Source organism: Echinops telfairi, unplaced genomic scaffold, assembly GCF_000313985.2.
Source record: "Echinops telfairi isolate 266 unplaced genomic scaffold, ASM31398v2 ScPeMD7_11;HRSCAF=52, whole genome shotgun sequence".
Classification (NCBI taxonomy): domain Eukaryota; kingdom Metazoa; phylum Chordata; class Mammalia; order Afrosoricida; family Tenrecidae; genus Echinops; species Echinops telfairi.
The window spans coordinates 175,986-189,031 of NW_022103908.1; the positions used below are offsets into that span (position 1 = coordinate 175,986).

At 41.2% G+C, this 13,046-nt stretch overlaps 1 protein-coding gene across 1 annotated transcript in view; it reads right to left on the reverse strand.

Moving 5' to 3' along the window:
• The window catches only part of NEK5 (NIMA related kinase 5), a 75,146-nt gene that overhangs the window by 23,937 nt on the left and 38,163 nt on the right, over positions 1-13,046 (reverse strand). The window contains exons 14-18 of the mRNA XM_045287076.1: positions 11,417-11,503; positions 10,240-10,332; positions 8,250-8,330; positions 7,847-7,915; positions 2,996-3,122 (exon numbers count right to left, since the gene is read on the reverse strand). Of these exons, the coding sequence (XP_045143011.1) occupies positions 2,996-3,122; positions 7,847-7,915; positions 8,250-8,330; positions 10,240-10,332; positions 11,417-11,503 (457 nt within the window). The remainder of the gene's footprint in view (positions 1-2,995; positions 3,123-7,846; positions 7,916-8,249; positions 8,331-10,239; positions 10,333-11,416; positions 11,504-13,046) is intronic.

Genomic DNA, 13,046 nt, shown 5'->3' on the forward strand with positions numbered 1-13,046 from the left:
TGTGCTGTGGTACCATACTGTGCCATTGAACATACTATGTCATTGAACATACTGTGCTATGGTACCATCCTGTGCTGTGGTACCATACTGTGTCGTTGAACATACTGTGCTGTGGTACCATACTGTGTCATTGAACATACTGTACTGTGGTACTATACTGTGCCGCTGAACATACTGTGTCATTGAACATACTGTGCTATGGTACCATCCTGTGCTGTGGTGCCATACTGTGTCATTGAACATGCTGTGTCATTGAACATACTGTGCTGTGGTACCATACTGTGTCATTGAACATGCTGTGTCATTGAACATACTGTGCTGTGGTACCATACTGTGTCATTGAACATACTGTGCTGTGGTACCGAACTGTGTTGTTGAACATACTGTAATGTTGAACACACTGTGTTGTCAAACATCCTGTGTTGTTGAACATACTGTGCTGTGGTACCATACAGTGATGTTGAACACACTGTGTTGTTGAACACACTGTGTTGTTGAACACACTGTGTTGTTGAACACACTGTGTTGACTCCTAGCAGCCCCAGGTGTGGTGGACTAGAACCGCTCCATCATGTTTTCTTGGCTGTCATCTGGTAGGGAAGCAGATCACCAGGCAGTTTCTTCCTCGGAGCCGCTGAGTGGGTCCCCTTGCAAACCACCTGCACCGCCCAGTCTCCATGGTGAAGAAGGGGCTAATGTCACATTTTTCTTGAGACTGCTAGCCAGTTGGCCCATCAGCATTCATTAGCATAATCCCTTCTTTCCCAAGGACTACGGTGTCACTTTTACAAAATACCAAATTATGACATGGGAGAAAGATAAGACTTTCTACTCTCCTAGTTACAGCTTGGGAAACCCACAAGGACAGATCTCCCCTGCCCTACAGGGTTGCCATGAGTTGGGATTGTCTGGAAGGCAGTGAGTTATGCCAAAGTTTGTTCCTACACGATCCCTTTGACTTCGCTGCTCCGTCTCTTCTCATGTTAGCCTTAATGACTATACATTTATGTAACATAGGCTGACACTTGGGAGGGCACCACCCACTATCATCACGTTGATTCAGACTCGCAGTGGCCCTGTGCAACATTCCTGAGGCTGTAAATCTTTTTGTTGTCGTTGTTTTTACTGCGAGTTAGGTGCAAGTTGGGAGAGCAGATTGTGGTTTTCCATTAACCAAGTCACACGCGTTCTGATTCCTCATCCACTGGAACCCCTCAATGCACCCTGGCTTATCCCACTTCCTCCCCGCTTCCTGGTTCTACTCCTCCCTCTTTCCTAACCCTAAAAACTTTGTCCTTGGGAAAATGCTGCTCTTTTGATCTTAAATGGTTGATTATTCTAACATGGAGGTAAGTTCAGTTCCAGCCCTGAAGGCTATAAATCTTTACTTCCCAAAACCAAACCGACAAACTCACTGCCATCGAGCCCCGTGCTGACTCGCAGCGACCCTACAGACAGCGTAGAGCCGCCCCTGTGGGTTTCCAAGGCTGCAAACCTTTACGGAAGTAGGAAGCCTCATCGATCCCCCAGGCAGCAGCTAGGGTCTTTGAACTTCTGACCTTGTGGTGAGCAGTTCAATGCCTAACCCATTATGCCACCAGGTCTCCAAATCTTGATGAAGTTTTCCTTAATTTTCTTCTTTCAAGCTTTCTTGGCTTGTTAAGAATCACTTGACCAAGATCCCCATCACATTCTCCCCACCACCCAAAATTTTTGTGGTTTTGATTGAAATCTTTATAATCCATTTACTCAAGTGGTCTTTAAATGCTTCAGTAAAAATTTATAATTTTCTTCATCTGTTCTACATACTTTTGGTAAAGCTTATTCTGTAAGTGATACACACACATAATTGTTACTGTAAATGAGATCTGAAGATCAAATGGGGAAAATATTACAACAAATATTACAGGCAAAGGCTCTAAATGAGTCTTACAGAAAATGAACACATAATTCAAAAGAAACATCTAAATGCCCATTTACATGAATAATAATGACAGAAAAGCAAATGAAAGTGAGAGGCCATTTTCAGTTTCAAATGAATGAAAGCATGTTTTTTCAAGTAGAAAGAAAATGTTTTGGAAATGTTGATGGCAATAACTGTACAATTGTGCTTAATACAATTGAATTATGGATTGTCATAAGACTTGTAAGAGCCCCCCAATAAAATGATTAATGAAGAAAAGCAAACATGTTTCTTCTAATTTTAAAAAGGCAATGAAGAACGGGCTCTCTCCCCTTCCTAGTCAAACTGAAGCATATCACAGCCTATACTCTCAATACTAAGCGTAAGCGTGACACGGCAAAGCTGGACAGGGGTCCCAAGAACCCAGTTGCCATGGTGTCAACACCCACTCATGACTCCCCCCACCCCACCCCACAGAGAGGAAAATCTTGCTCCGTACGATTTCCAAGGGCTGATTTCACAGAAGTAGGTCACCAGGCCTTTCTTCCAAGGCACCTCTGGGTGAGTTCAAACCCCTGGCCTTTTAGTTAGCAACCAAGCAGTGCTACAACAGAGCCCTAAACTAACCACAGTGGGAATAAAAGGAGGGCGAAGGGTCCAGAGACCATTCAGAGACACCATCACCCTGGGCAGGCAGTGGGACCTGTCTGGGTGTTGAAGGTGTTGGTTGGGAAGGAGGAGCTGCTTAGCTGATCTTACAACATGCTGAGTTTGAGGTCTAGGGAGTCTTACCCCTAGACTCCCAGCAGATGATGGAACAGTATGGAAGATTCCTGGAAGAAGCTGGCACCAGGGATGTAGGTGAAACCTCCTAAACAAGAAGTGTGGAACAAGACGGGAGAGCTGATTCTCAGAGACTACCCACACTGCAGGGGTGACAAGAGAAGCGAGACATGTTGTCAGAGAATCCCGGCTCAGTGGAAGCACAAGGGGGTCAGGTGACCGAGGGAGGGAGAGCCAGCCGAGAAGAGAATCAGATGGATCGCCAGCAAAATAATCCCTTCTCATGCTTGGTTCTCCCAGAACATGTACCTGCTTCTGGGCAACAGAGTTCTTCAAACGCTCCATCTGTGTTATCCTCGTGCTGTTTCCTTAGGAGGTCTTCCTTAAACTTCAGCCCGTCCGCAAAGGTCAGCGTTTCGTTTAGTCTGTCAACTGCCTAACGTGGTTCCAATGAAGTTTCATGAGAAAGAAAACAGATTTTCAAAAATTAAACATCTGTGTGTGTGTGTTTCCTGCGATATTTACACAGCAAGATGCATGGTAACATGGGATCTATGTTTATGAAACAAACCTATAGAGACTGAAGACCGGGACTAGGTTGCGCAAGAGAGAAGCAGGAATGTTTCACGGCTGCTCCTTGTCAAGAGTGACAAGCTGAGGCCACGTGACAGCTGCATCTTCTTCCAGACCTGCTCATGGCCTTTTGCTCCAGCACGCTCAAGGTTAGCTTGCCCACACCTTGCTTTGAGAATGAAGCATTCCTAACCAGGCCCCTTCATGCACTGCCACCCAGGTGGTTCCAGCTCCTAGTAACCTGTGAGTTTCCAAACACTAAACCTTTTTTTTAAATTTTAATAAATAATTTTATTAAGGGCTCTTTTTTTTTATTAAGGGCTCGTATAGCTCCTTTTTTATCACTTTACTGGGGCCTCATACAGCTCTTATAACACTCCATACATCAATTGTATCGAGCACATTTGTACATATGTTGCCATCATTATTTCCCAAACATTTTCTTTCTACTTGAGCCCTTGGTATCAACTCTTCTTTTTGCCTCCCCCTCCCCAACCCTCCCACCCTCATGAACCCTTAATTTATAAATTATTTTTATTTTCATATTTTACACCATCTGCTGTCTCCCTTCAACCATGTTTCTATTGTTCATCCCCCTGGGGTGGGGGAGTTTTATGCCGGTCATTGCTATCAGTTCCCCCCTTTTCCCCCAAACTGTAAATCTTTCTGGGAGCAGAAAGCTCATCTTTCTCCCTCAGAGGAGCTGGTACTGGTAGTTTCGAACTGCTGACCGGTGTGGGAAACTGAGAGCTGGGAAGAGAGTGTATGGGGACACATTCTCTGTGCTCATATTTAAAGAGTCTGGAAGGCAAACTCTGGTGGAGGGAGACCTTCACATTTGTGAGTTGGAGATGAATCCCAGTCACAGACTCCTAACTAAAAGCTATTCCCCACAATGTCCCCAGTAGAGATGCCAATTTTAATATGCTGCTTGCAAGCACATGGTTGCTACTATATGCTTGAAGGTTAACTAGTTGCTTGAAGGTGGTCTGCCACCAAGCGAGCGATCAGACCACCCCACCATAAGTACGGCCCTCTCCCTTCTGATAAGAATCATGGATAGTTCCCAGAGAAGAGCTCAGGGACACTTAAGGTCGAGCCAGATCAGAGATGACTAAGGTTGTGCTGTCATCTTAACTCTAGAACCCGCCTACCTTGTTACATATGTACCTTCCTGTCACATGTATGCCTCTAGCACCTCCCTTTCCTGTTACGTGTATGCCCCTAGCACATCCCCTTCCTGTTATATATGTGCATGAAGGGGCTTGCATGCCCGAAATTATATAAGCCTGTGAGAGAATACATTAGCTCTCTCTCTCTTGATTCTGCCATTGGAAGAGGTGAGCCCTTGCATGTCTTGTTGTCGCTTTAATTTACTCTTTAATTACACAGTTGCCCCTTGCGACCTATTCGGTTGTGGAGGCTGGTCCTCCACAAACTTGCAGTTAGCCCAAAGTGTAATCAGACCCCCTATGCAGTTACTAATACTCCACAGCCAATTAGAAAGTGATGACTTGTACTTCACACATACGAAAGACAGAAGAGCAAAAGATAAACACCTTGGTGAGTAAAACTGTCCTGACCCATTATTTGCTTCTAGCAGGCCAGCTTCTGAGCCTCATGTCATAGAGCCACTGAGGCTCTGCTACTTCTCAATGCCAACCTAAAAATAGGCTCCGCCTATGCCCTCCACAGCTCTGAGGTCTGATGGATAAATAAAGGTGGGCCCTAACTATGATTACTGTAATACAGCCTTATGTAGCAAAATGCTTGTTAAAAAAAAGTGAGAGAAATTTGGGCATGTGCATTTAAAAGTTAATGAAGGGTATAAAAGAGATTGTGTATCAAACATGATGTACTAATAACTATGTAATATATGAGGGGGGCACTCAACAAATTTGTGGAGAAATGAAACTAAAATATAATGAAATTTTTCTGCAAACTTTTTGAAGTTGAGCATTGAACAAGAAAGACCATAGAAGAATTGAAGCATTTGAACTATGGTGCTGGTGAAGAATATTTAGTCAATGTAAAAAGACCAAAATCCTCATGAGTGAACCAATCAGTAGCATCATGATAAATGGAGAAAAGATTGAAGTTGTCAAGGATTTTGTCTTGCTTGGATCCACAATCAATGTCCATGGAAGCAGCAGTCAAGAGAACCAAAATCCATAGCATTGGGTAAATCTGCTGTATAAAACCCATGTCGAGGGTTGGAAAACAAGGACTAAGGAAGGTGTGCCTGACCCAAGCCATGGTGTTTCCAATGATCTCATTTGCATGTGAAAGTTGGACATTGAATAAGGAAGACCAAAGAAGAATCCATGTGTTTGAGTTGTGTTGGCTAAGAACATTGAACATACCATGGACTGCCAAAAGGACAAACAAGTCTGTCTTGGAAAAACATGGCCAGAGTTCAACTTACACACATGGGACCTGTTGGCAGGAGAAACCACTCCCTGGCGAAGGACATCATTCTTGATGAAGCAGAGGGGCAGGGAAAAAAGAGGAAGGCGTTTGACAAGACGGATTGACTCAGTGGTTGCATCAATGGGCTAGAGCATAGGCATAATTAATTGTAAGGTTGGTGTGTGACTGGACAGTATTTCGTTGTGCACAGTGTTGCTATGGGTTGGACCCGACTCCATAGCACCTAAAAGCGACAACAACAGCACAACATCAACTCTGATCAGTGGCTGGCTGCAGACAAGTTCTCTCAATGATATACTTGTCTTGGTTAAACTGGGGTGCCTTTGAAAATGAGGATACTCCTTCTGCCATATGGGAAAATAAACAAAACAAAACAAAACAAAAACAAATTTGAAGTCAGAAGCAATGTAAACTATTCCACAAAACTCAAATGCACAACTTCCCAAACCACTGAAACTTTACAAAACATGGATGGGAATGCTGCCCCACAGTTCTTTGATGGGTCAATCTTCTGGAAAAAAAAGGTTGGGAATCCCTCAAAGATGAGCCTAAAGAAGAAAGACCTACAAATGAAGGACCCGTGGAAGAGGGCCAGAACCTGGTGGCAGAAGACCAGGGAATACCATTGACGTTGGGATTGCACGCAGTTTAGTATGTTCAACTTTAAGGGAACGTCTTGGGCTGAGTGTTTTTGTTCAATGGGTGTCAAAAGTGTTGCACAAAGATCAGCTAGCTCGAAGAGATGATCTTTCCATCAGTCTTTTAGGTAAAATTGAAGCTAATGAATATGATTTTATGGGAAGAATTATAACCAAGGATAAGTCTGGGATAGACTAATATGGTCCAGAGAGCAAGTTGTAACCAAAACAATGGCTTCCAAAGGTGTCAAAGAGGTAATTCTGATAGATTTTCTCAAAAGACACAGGGTTCAAACTGCCAATCTTCTAACAGCAGTAGAGAGTTTAGCTATTTGCACCCTATGAGCTCCCCATATGAAAGGAAAATCCAAATGGAAATGCAAATCAATTAATTTTGACACCTATTAAGTAGGGCCAGGAAAAAGTGGATAAATATGATGTTGAAATCAAATAATAAAGCAATGTTTGAATGTATTATATGTGTGCCCTGCATTCATGCACCATAACAAGGTATTTGATGCATTTGGATACATCATGGAAATTAACCCAGAGACCTGTACCAAGCTACCACTAACTAATGAAGACATAAAACAAATATGGGTCCTGCTCGGCTCTTTAAGGCAATTCAGCATTTTAGGTGTTCACCGTGTATCATAGCAAGATGTGGTAGTTACATAATTTCATGTCAACTTGATAAAGTGTAGGGGTGGAGTTGATCCTGTCAATCAAGTTGCAGCTTGATGACCTCATTTGGAGGTGTGACTGAGATACATGGTTCGTTGGAGGCCGGCCCCTCTCTACTCTCACCTTCCTGTTGGCGAGCCACACTGAGCCCTGGGACCCCTGAGATGCACCACCACCTTTGGATCCACAAGACTTTGCACCCACCAGCAAATGATCTTCATGTATTCTGCATCGTTGCGTGTGATTGTGTGAGTCTAAAGAGGGACTTAGGGACTAGTAGCAGACTTATGGATTAGTATCAGACATAAGCACTTGATCTGGACTGGACTGGGATTTTGCTTGATATATAATAGCTTCTTTATATAAAGCTCTCTTACACATATATGAGTGTCTCTGGATTTGTTTCTCTAGTCAACCGGCTTACACGCAGGGTACATCTTAGAAGGTACAATATACATATCGTATATACTCAAGTATAAGTTTATACTCAAGTACACACAGTATATTGTATGGCCTACCACACAAGGTACAATATATACATCTTGACATGATACAAAAGTTAATATGGCACAGTGTTAATATTATATGGAAATGTGCCTTTATAAAAGAAAAATAAATCTAGGTGGAATCATTCATCTAAGGAAATAACTTTAAAGAAACAAGCAAGCCAGGAGGTCAAAAGTATTTTAGAGGATTAAACTGATCACTACAGTGTCTTTCAGGAATATTTAGAAAAATTCTCCCTCTAGCCTGTGGAAAAATGTCATGAAGCACACTATTAAGACACACATGTTTTCTTATGACCATGAACGGAAACATATCCTTCCTGGCATACCTCTTCCTCTGGTAGGTTATTTTCTTCAGAAATACAGTTGCTTAAATTAATTTCAAACTTTATCCCTCTCTAGAAGAAAGAAAGGGAAAGAATCTTTGTTTAGCAATCAAATAAAATAGCAACATCTTAGGTTTTTTGACATCACAGAAACTTAAAACTATTATTCTGACACTGCAAAATAAGGCAGTCCATGAAGTAGTATGAACAATATCTTACACATGACCCAGATAAAATGAAGTAGTATGAACAATATCCTACACATGACCCAGATAGAATGAAATAGTATGAACAATGTTCTACACGTGACCCAGATAAAATGGGATGGTCCCCTAACCAATATTTTAATATGCAAGCACAAGATGAAAATGTTCGTTACCAAAAAAAAAAAGAAAATGTTCGTTACCTTAACTTTATGTTTCTGTTCTGGAATTGTACTTTCCTTTATATTCTGAAGCCTAATGTGCTTCAAGTTTCTTTCAATACCCTGAAAGAGAGAAAATGAAAATTCTATCATTTAAGGTTAGCATTTTCATAACCTCTAAATTCATGACCCAGTACATTTACATGACTTGATTCCTGGATTCAGAAGATGAAGTAGATGAGGAATATCTTTACTGACAGACGATGGAACCTGGCTGAGAGCAGAGAACACCAGAAAGGTCTTTACTTGTGTTTTATTGAGTATGCAAAGGCATTAAATTATATAGATCATAGCAGACTATAGATAGCATTGAGAAGAATGGGGATGCCAGAACACACCATTGTGTTCATGTGGAACCTGTACAGGAGCCAATTGGAATAAAACAAGGGAATAGCATGAGGTTTAAAATCAGGAAAGTGTACATCAGGTTGTATCCTCTCACCATGCTAATGCAATCTATATGATGAGAAGATAATCTGAGAAGCTGGACTAGGTAAAGAATTCAGCATCAGGATTAAACAAAGATTTATTAACAACCTGTGCTGTGCAGGTGGCATACGCCTGCTTGACTTGAAGTACTTGCTGATGAAAATCAAACCCTGTCGCCTTCAGTATGGATTCCAAAATTTGTAAAGAAAATAGAAATCCTTACAACTGGACCAACAGATGTGATAAACAGAAAAGATAGAAGTTGTCGAGGATTTCCTTTCGTTTGGATCCACAATCAACACTGGGCAGCAACAGTCAAGCTATCGAAGGAGCTAGCCACTCCTTGGGGGAAAGAAGAGGCTTTATGCTTTTCTTGCATCAAATATATAAAATTTTATTCACTTAACTTTAGGTATAAACTCTCTCGGAGAAAATACCCTAATTTGCTTATTTCTTTCTAATATGTATTCATTGTTAGTCACTTGACTTTTCAATTTTATTTTAAGGTACTGGGTTCCATAGTGTTACCCAGCCAGAACATGAGAGAGAAAAATACTCTGTAAAACTTGATCTGTGTTGTTATTTTTTCACGGAATTTTACCCCACAGTTCCTGATACCTTTTATGATAATTTTACAGTATCTTCAGGAATTGTAACTTCTACTTCTCTAGGCCAAACTTTATGATAAACATTATTTAAAATATAAGGGATTGCTCTTACTATGATTCTTGATTGACAACAATAGTTCCTGGCACCAGGTAATAATTGGGAATCTTTTCAATTAAAAAAAAAAGGATACAGGGGTGTTTTTTTTCCTATGTATCATCACTATAATTTAAATGTAAACCATTTAATCATAGGAGTATTGTTATTTCATAGGTTGTAAAAGTCTTTCTCAGAATTAATCTGAATTAACTAAATCACTTCCATATGAGCTTGTAATATTTTCACAGAAAGGAAAAAAACTCTCTCAAGGTGCATTAGCTATTTCAGCTCTCTGTCTCCACCTCCCCTGCCGAAAATGTAAGGCTGAAATGACATGAAAGGAGCAGTGTATCAGTAGGTTTCATCATGTCCACTGTGTCTGAGCCACGGACACAAACACCATCCAGGAATCTAAAGAGAAAGCGTTCTCAGAATTGGCTTCCAACACTGCCATCAAGTCAATACTGACTCATCGTGATCCTATAGGACCGGGTAGAACTGCCCCTGTGAATTTCCAAGACTGTAATTTTTTTTTTCCTTTTGCGACTGTAACTCTTTATGGGAATAGAAAGCCAACCTTGAGGATCACGGCCCAACGTGTAACCCCTATGCCACCAGAGTTCCAAAACCGGATATGCCCTGGAAATCACTTAGGAAGCTTCTGAAAACAGGATGTCTGAGTCCCAGCTGAGATCAATTCGGTGGAGTGTAAGAATTGAGCATAAGCAATCATCAACAGTTCCTCACACGCTTTAAGTGCACAGTAAGGGTTAAGGAGCATTGGGCTAGAACAAACTCCATGGGAAACACATCAGCATCGAACAATCACCATTACTACCTGCACAGGTGACAATTCCTTGGGTGCTTCCTGGTTGATGGGCAAGTTACTTTTCTTCACCAAGTAGGTTCTCTGATCAATTTTTGGATCCTCCTTGAACAGAAATCATACACAGTCAACAAGCGTGGTTCTGAATCTCTTCTGGAGGCTACTTTATAAACATTGACCAGGGCTTGAATACATTCTAATGAGGACTTGCTTCCCTCCTGCTGGCAGATACCATCAGTGGAGGGACTGGAAAGAGCTCAGTGCTCTGGCTCCTCTTTCCCAAGCTGTCCTTGAAATCCCCCCAATACTTCTTTCATATGTTCTCCCTAAATGTCTGCTGTTCACCTTTCCTGAACTCAGATTCCCCACAACACACAAAACAAACCAACCAACCAAACCAAACCAGTTGTCATCAAATCCATTCCAAATCATAGCCCACCAACATGTTTCAGAGTAGAACTGGACTCCACAGAGTTTTCTTCATATACATAATCTTTTTATTGGCATATCTGACTCATTCCCATATGTCCCTTCCCCTCCCGAGCAGTCCCATCGGGTGGTCCACAGAGTTTTCAATGGCCATGATCCTTTGAAAGTAGGTGACCGGGTCTTCCTTCCAAGGTGCCTTCTGGTGGGTTTGAACTGCTAACCTTTCCAAGTGTTTAACCACCAGGGACCTACCTTGGATACAAGAATGAGGATGCCACATGAACCAAAACTGTGCTCTGGAAAGAACCACCTCCAACTTGTTCCCGTCTAGAATATGCCCAGTTCTCTTTCTGAAGTAACCCACGGCCTCCTCTCAGAATGCTGCTCTCCTCCTTTGCTCCATCCTTGGGCCTCTTTACAGGAGTAGAAAGTCCCATGTTTCTCCTGCAGAGCAGCTACTGGTTTGGAACTGCTGACCTTGCAGATCGTGGCCCAGTGCATACCCACCACACCACCAGAGCCTCTTTTATTGATATAAATCTCTACCTATGTATATCTACTTTATTGATATAAATCTCTACCTATATATATACACAAACTTCACTGGTTTTGCCTCTCCAGAGAACCTAGCCTAAGACTCATGCTTCTCTATATAATAAAATTGTGTAGTTTCTGGGAAAAGGTTATTAATCTTATGCCTGTTGAATTTAGTTAGCTCTTTAGGAATTATCGGTTTATTTAGGAGGATAAATTTGTTTACCTCCAGTTCTCGCCCCATCTTCTTTCTAATTGCTTTCATGTCACTGTGATACTCTTGGCGTATTTCCTCTAACTGCTTCCAATATTCCTGGAAAATAAACCCACCCCCAAATATTAATTTTGTGGAAAATTTAAGAAAAACACTATCTCTGAAACCTATGGTTTTTAAGAATGTGTGATGTAAAATACGAAGAAAACCAGTTACGCAATGAATGGTGACCTGGGAATACCATATATTTACTATCTTAATGTTTCCCTTGCTTTCTTATGACACATGTTCGTCTGGCAGGCATGGTTCTGCCTTTGTGAATGAGTGTTACTGACAGTTTGGCCCTATCACCAATCCCCATTGTTTGGGTAAATAGTGTCCAATCACTTCAAAGAGTTTAATCTGTACAAGTCAACAATTGATGTATTGCGATCTGAAGTTTACCTACACTTGCATCATTTCCTTTTATCAACAATATTTAAAATTCTATACCAACAATATTTAAAATTCATGACACAGTCAATAGAATTACATTATGCCTCATGGGGATGATTTATAATGTCCTCTATCATAAATTATAATGATGATAATATGAATAAAAGATATATGAATGTATTTTGGCTCACACTTAATTCTAGCCTCAATCTAAGAATAATAAGTTCTTTCTTTAAAAAAATCATTTTATTGAGAGCCCTTACAACAATCCATACATGAATTGTATCAAGCACATTTGCACATATGTTGCCATCATCATTTTCTAAACATTTATTTTCTATTTGAATGCTTGGTATCAGCTCCTCTTTTTCCCCTCCCTCCCACCTTTGTGAACCCTTGATAAATTATTATTATTTTCAGATCTTACATTGTCGGCTACTTCCCTTCACCCATGTTTCTGTTGTTCATCCCCCTGGGGGGGTATAAATAATTAGTTCTATGACATGGCCCTCTATGATACTTGCCCTTATGAAGAGATCACTGAAGATATGGGTGCTATAGCAAAGTGTGATGAAGAAATCAGATGGTGCCTGACTATCAGAAAGGATAGCATCTGGAGTCTTACAGATATGTCTTAAAACAAACAGCCATCTAAGTAAGGCCCATATGGAAGCCCACATGGACAAAGCCTGTGTGATCCAAGGACGGTAAATGATAAAATCCAAATCCAAAGGAGGGAATGGTATCAGAGCTTAAATTACGAACACGCAGGTCCAGAAGGCTGTGGATGATGGAGGCAGCCCACAATCCATTTGCAGGGTCGCCACATGAAGGAAGCCTTGGGTGAATCCCCGACCACGCTCTAGGGATGTGAATAGCCTTGCTGTCAAATAGGGAGGATTGTAATTCGATTATGGCAGACGTAGTTAGGTTAAAATATAACATTTTGTCCCTTAATCTCCCTTTTTAATCCATCTTAAAGTTGTTTCAGTTTTTAATATTTTATTTCTTTTCAATTGAGGTTTTTTCTGTTTGTTTAGTCCTTGCTGTTGTTTCGTTTGTTTGTTGTTTCCTGTTTGAGCTTTGTACGATTTTCTGTATATGAAACCCTAGGAGTCAATCTATAGAGACAGTAGCTGGATTAATCATTACAAAGGGGTGTGGGGGGGGGAGTTTGAGGGGAAACGGGGAGCTAAGAATGAGTACA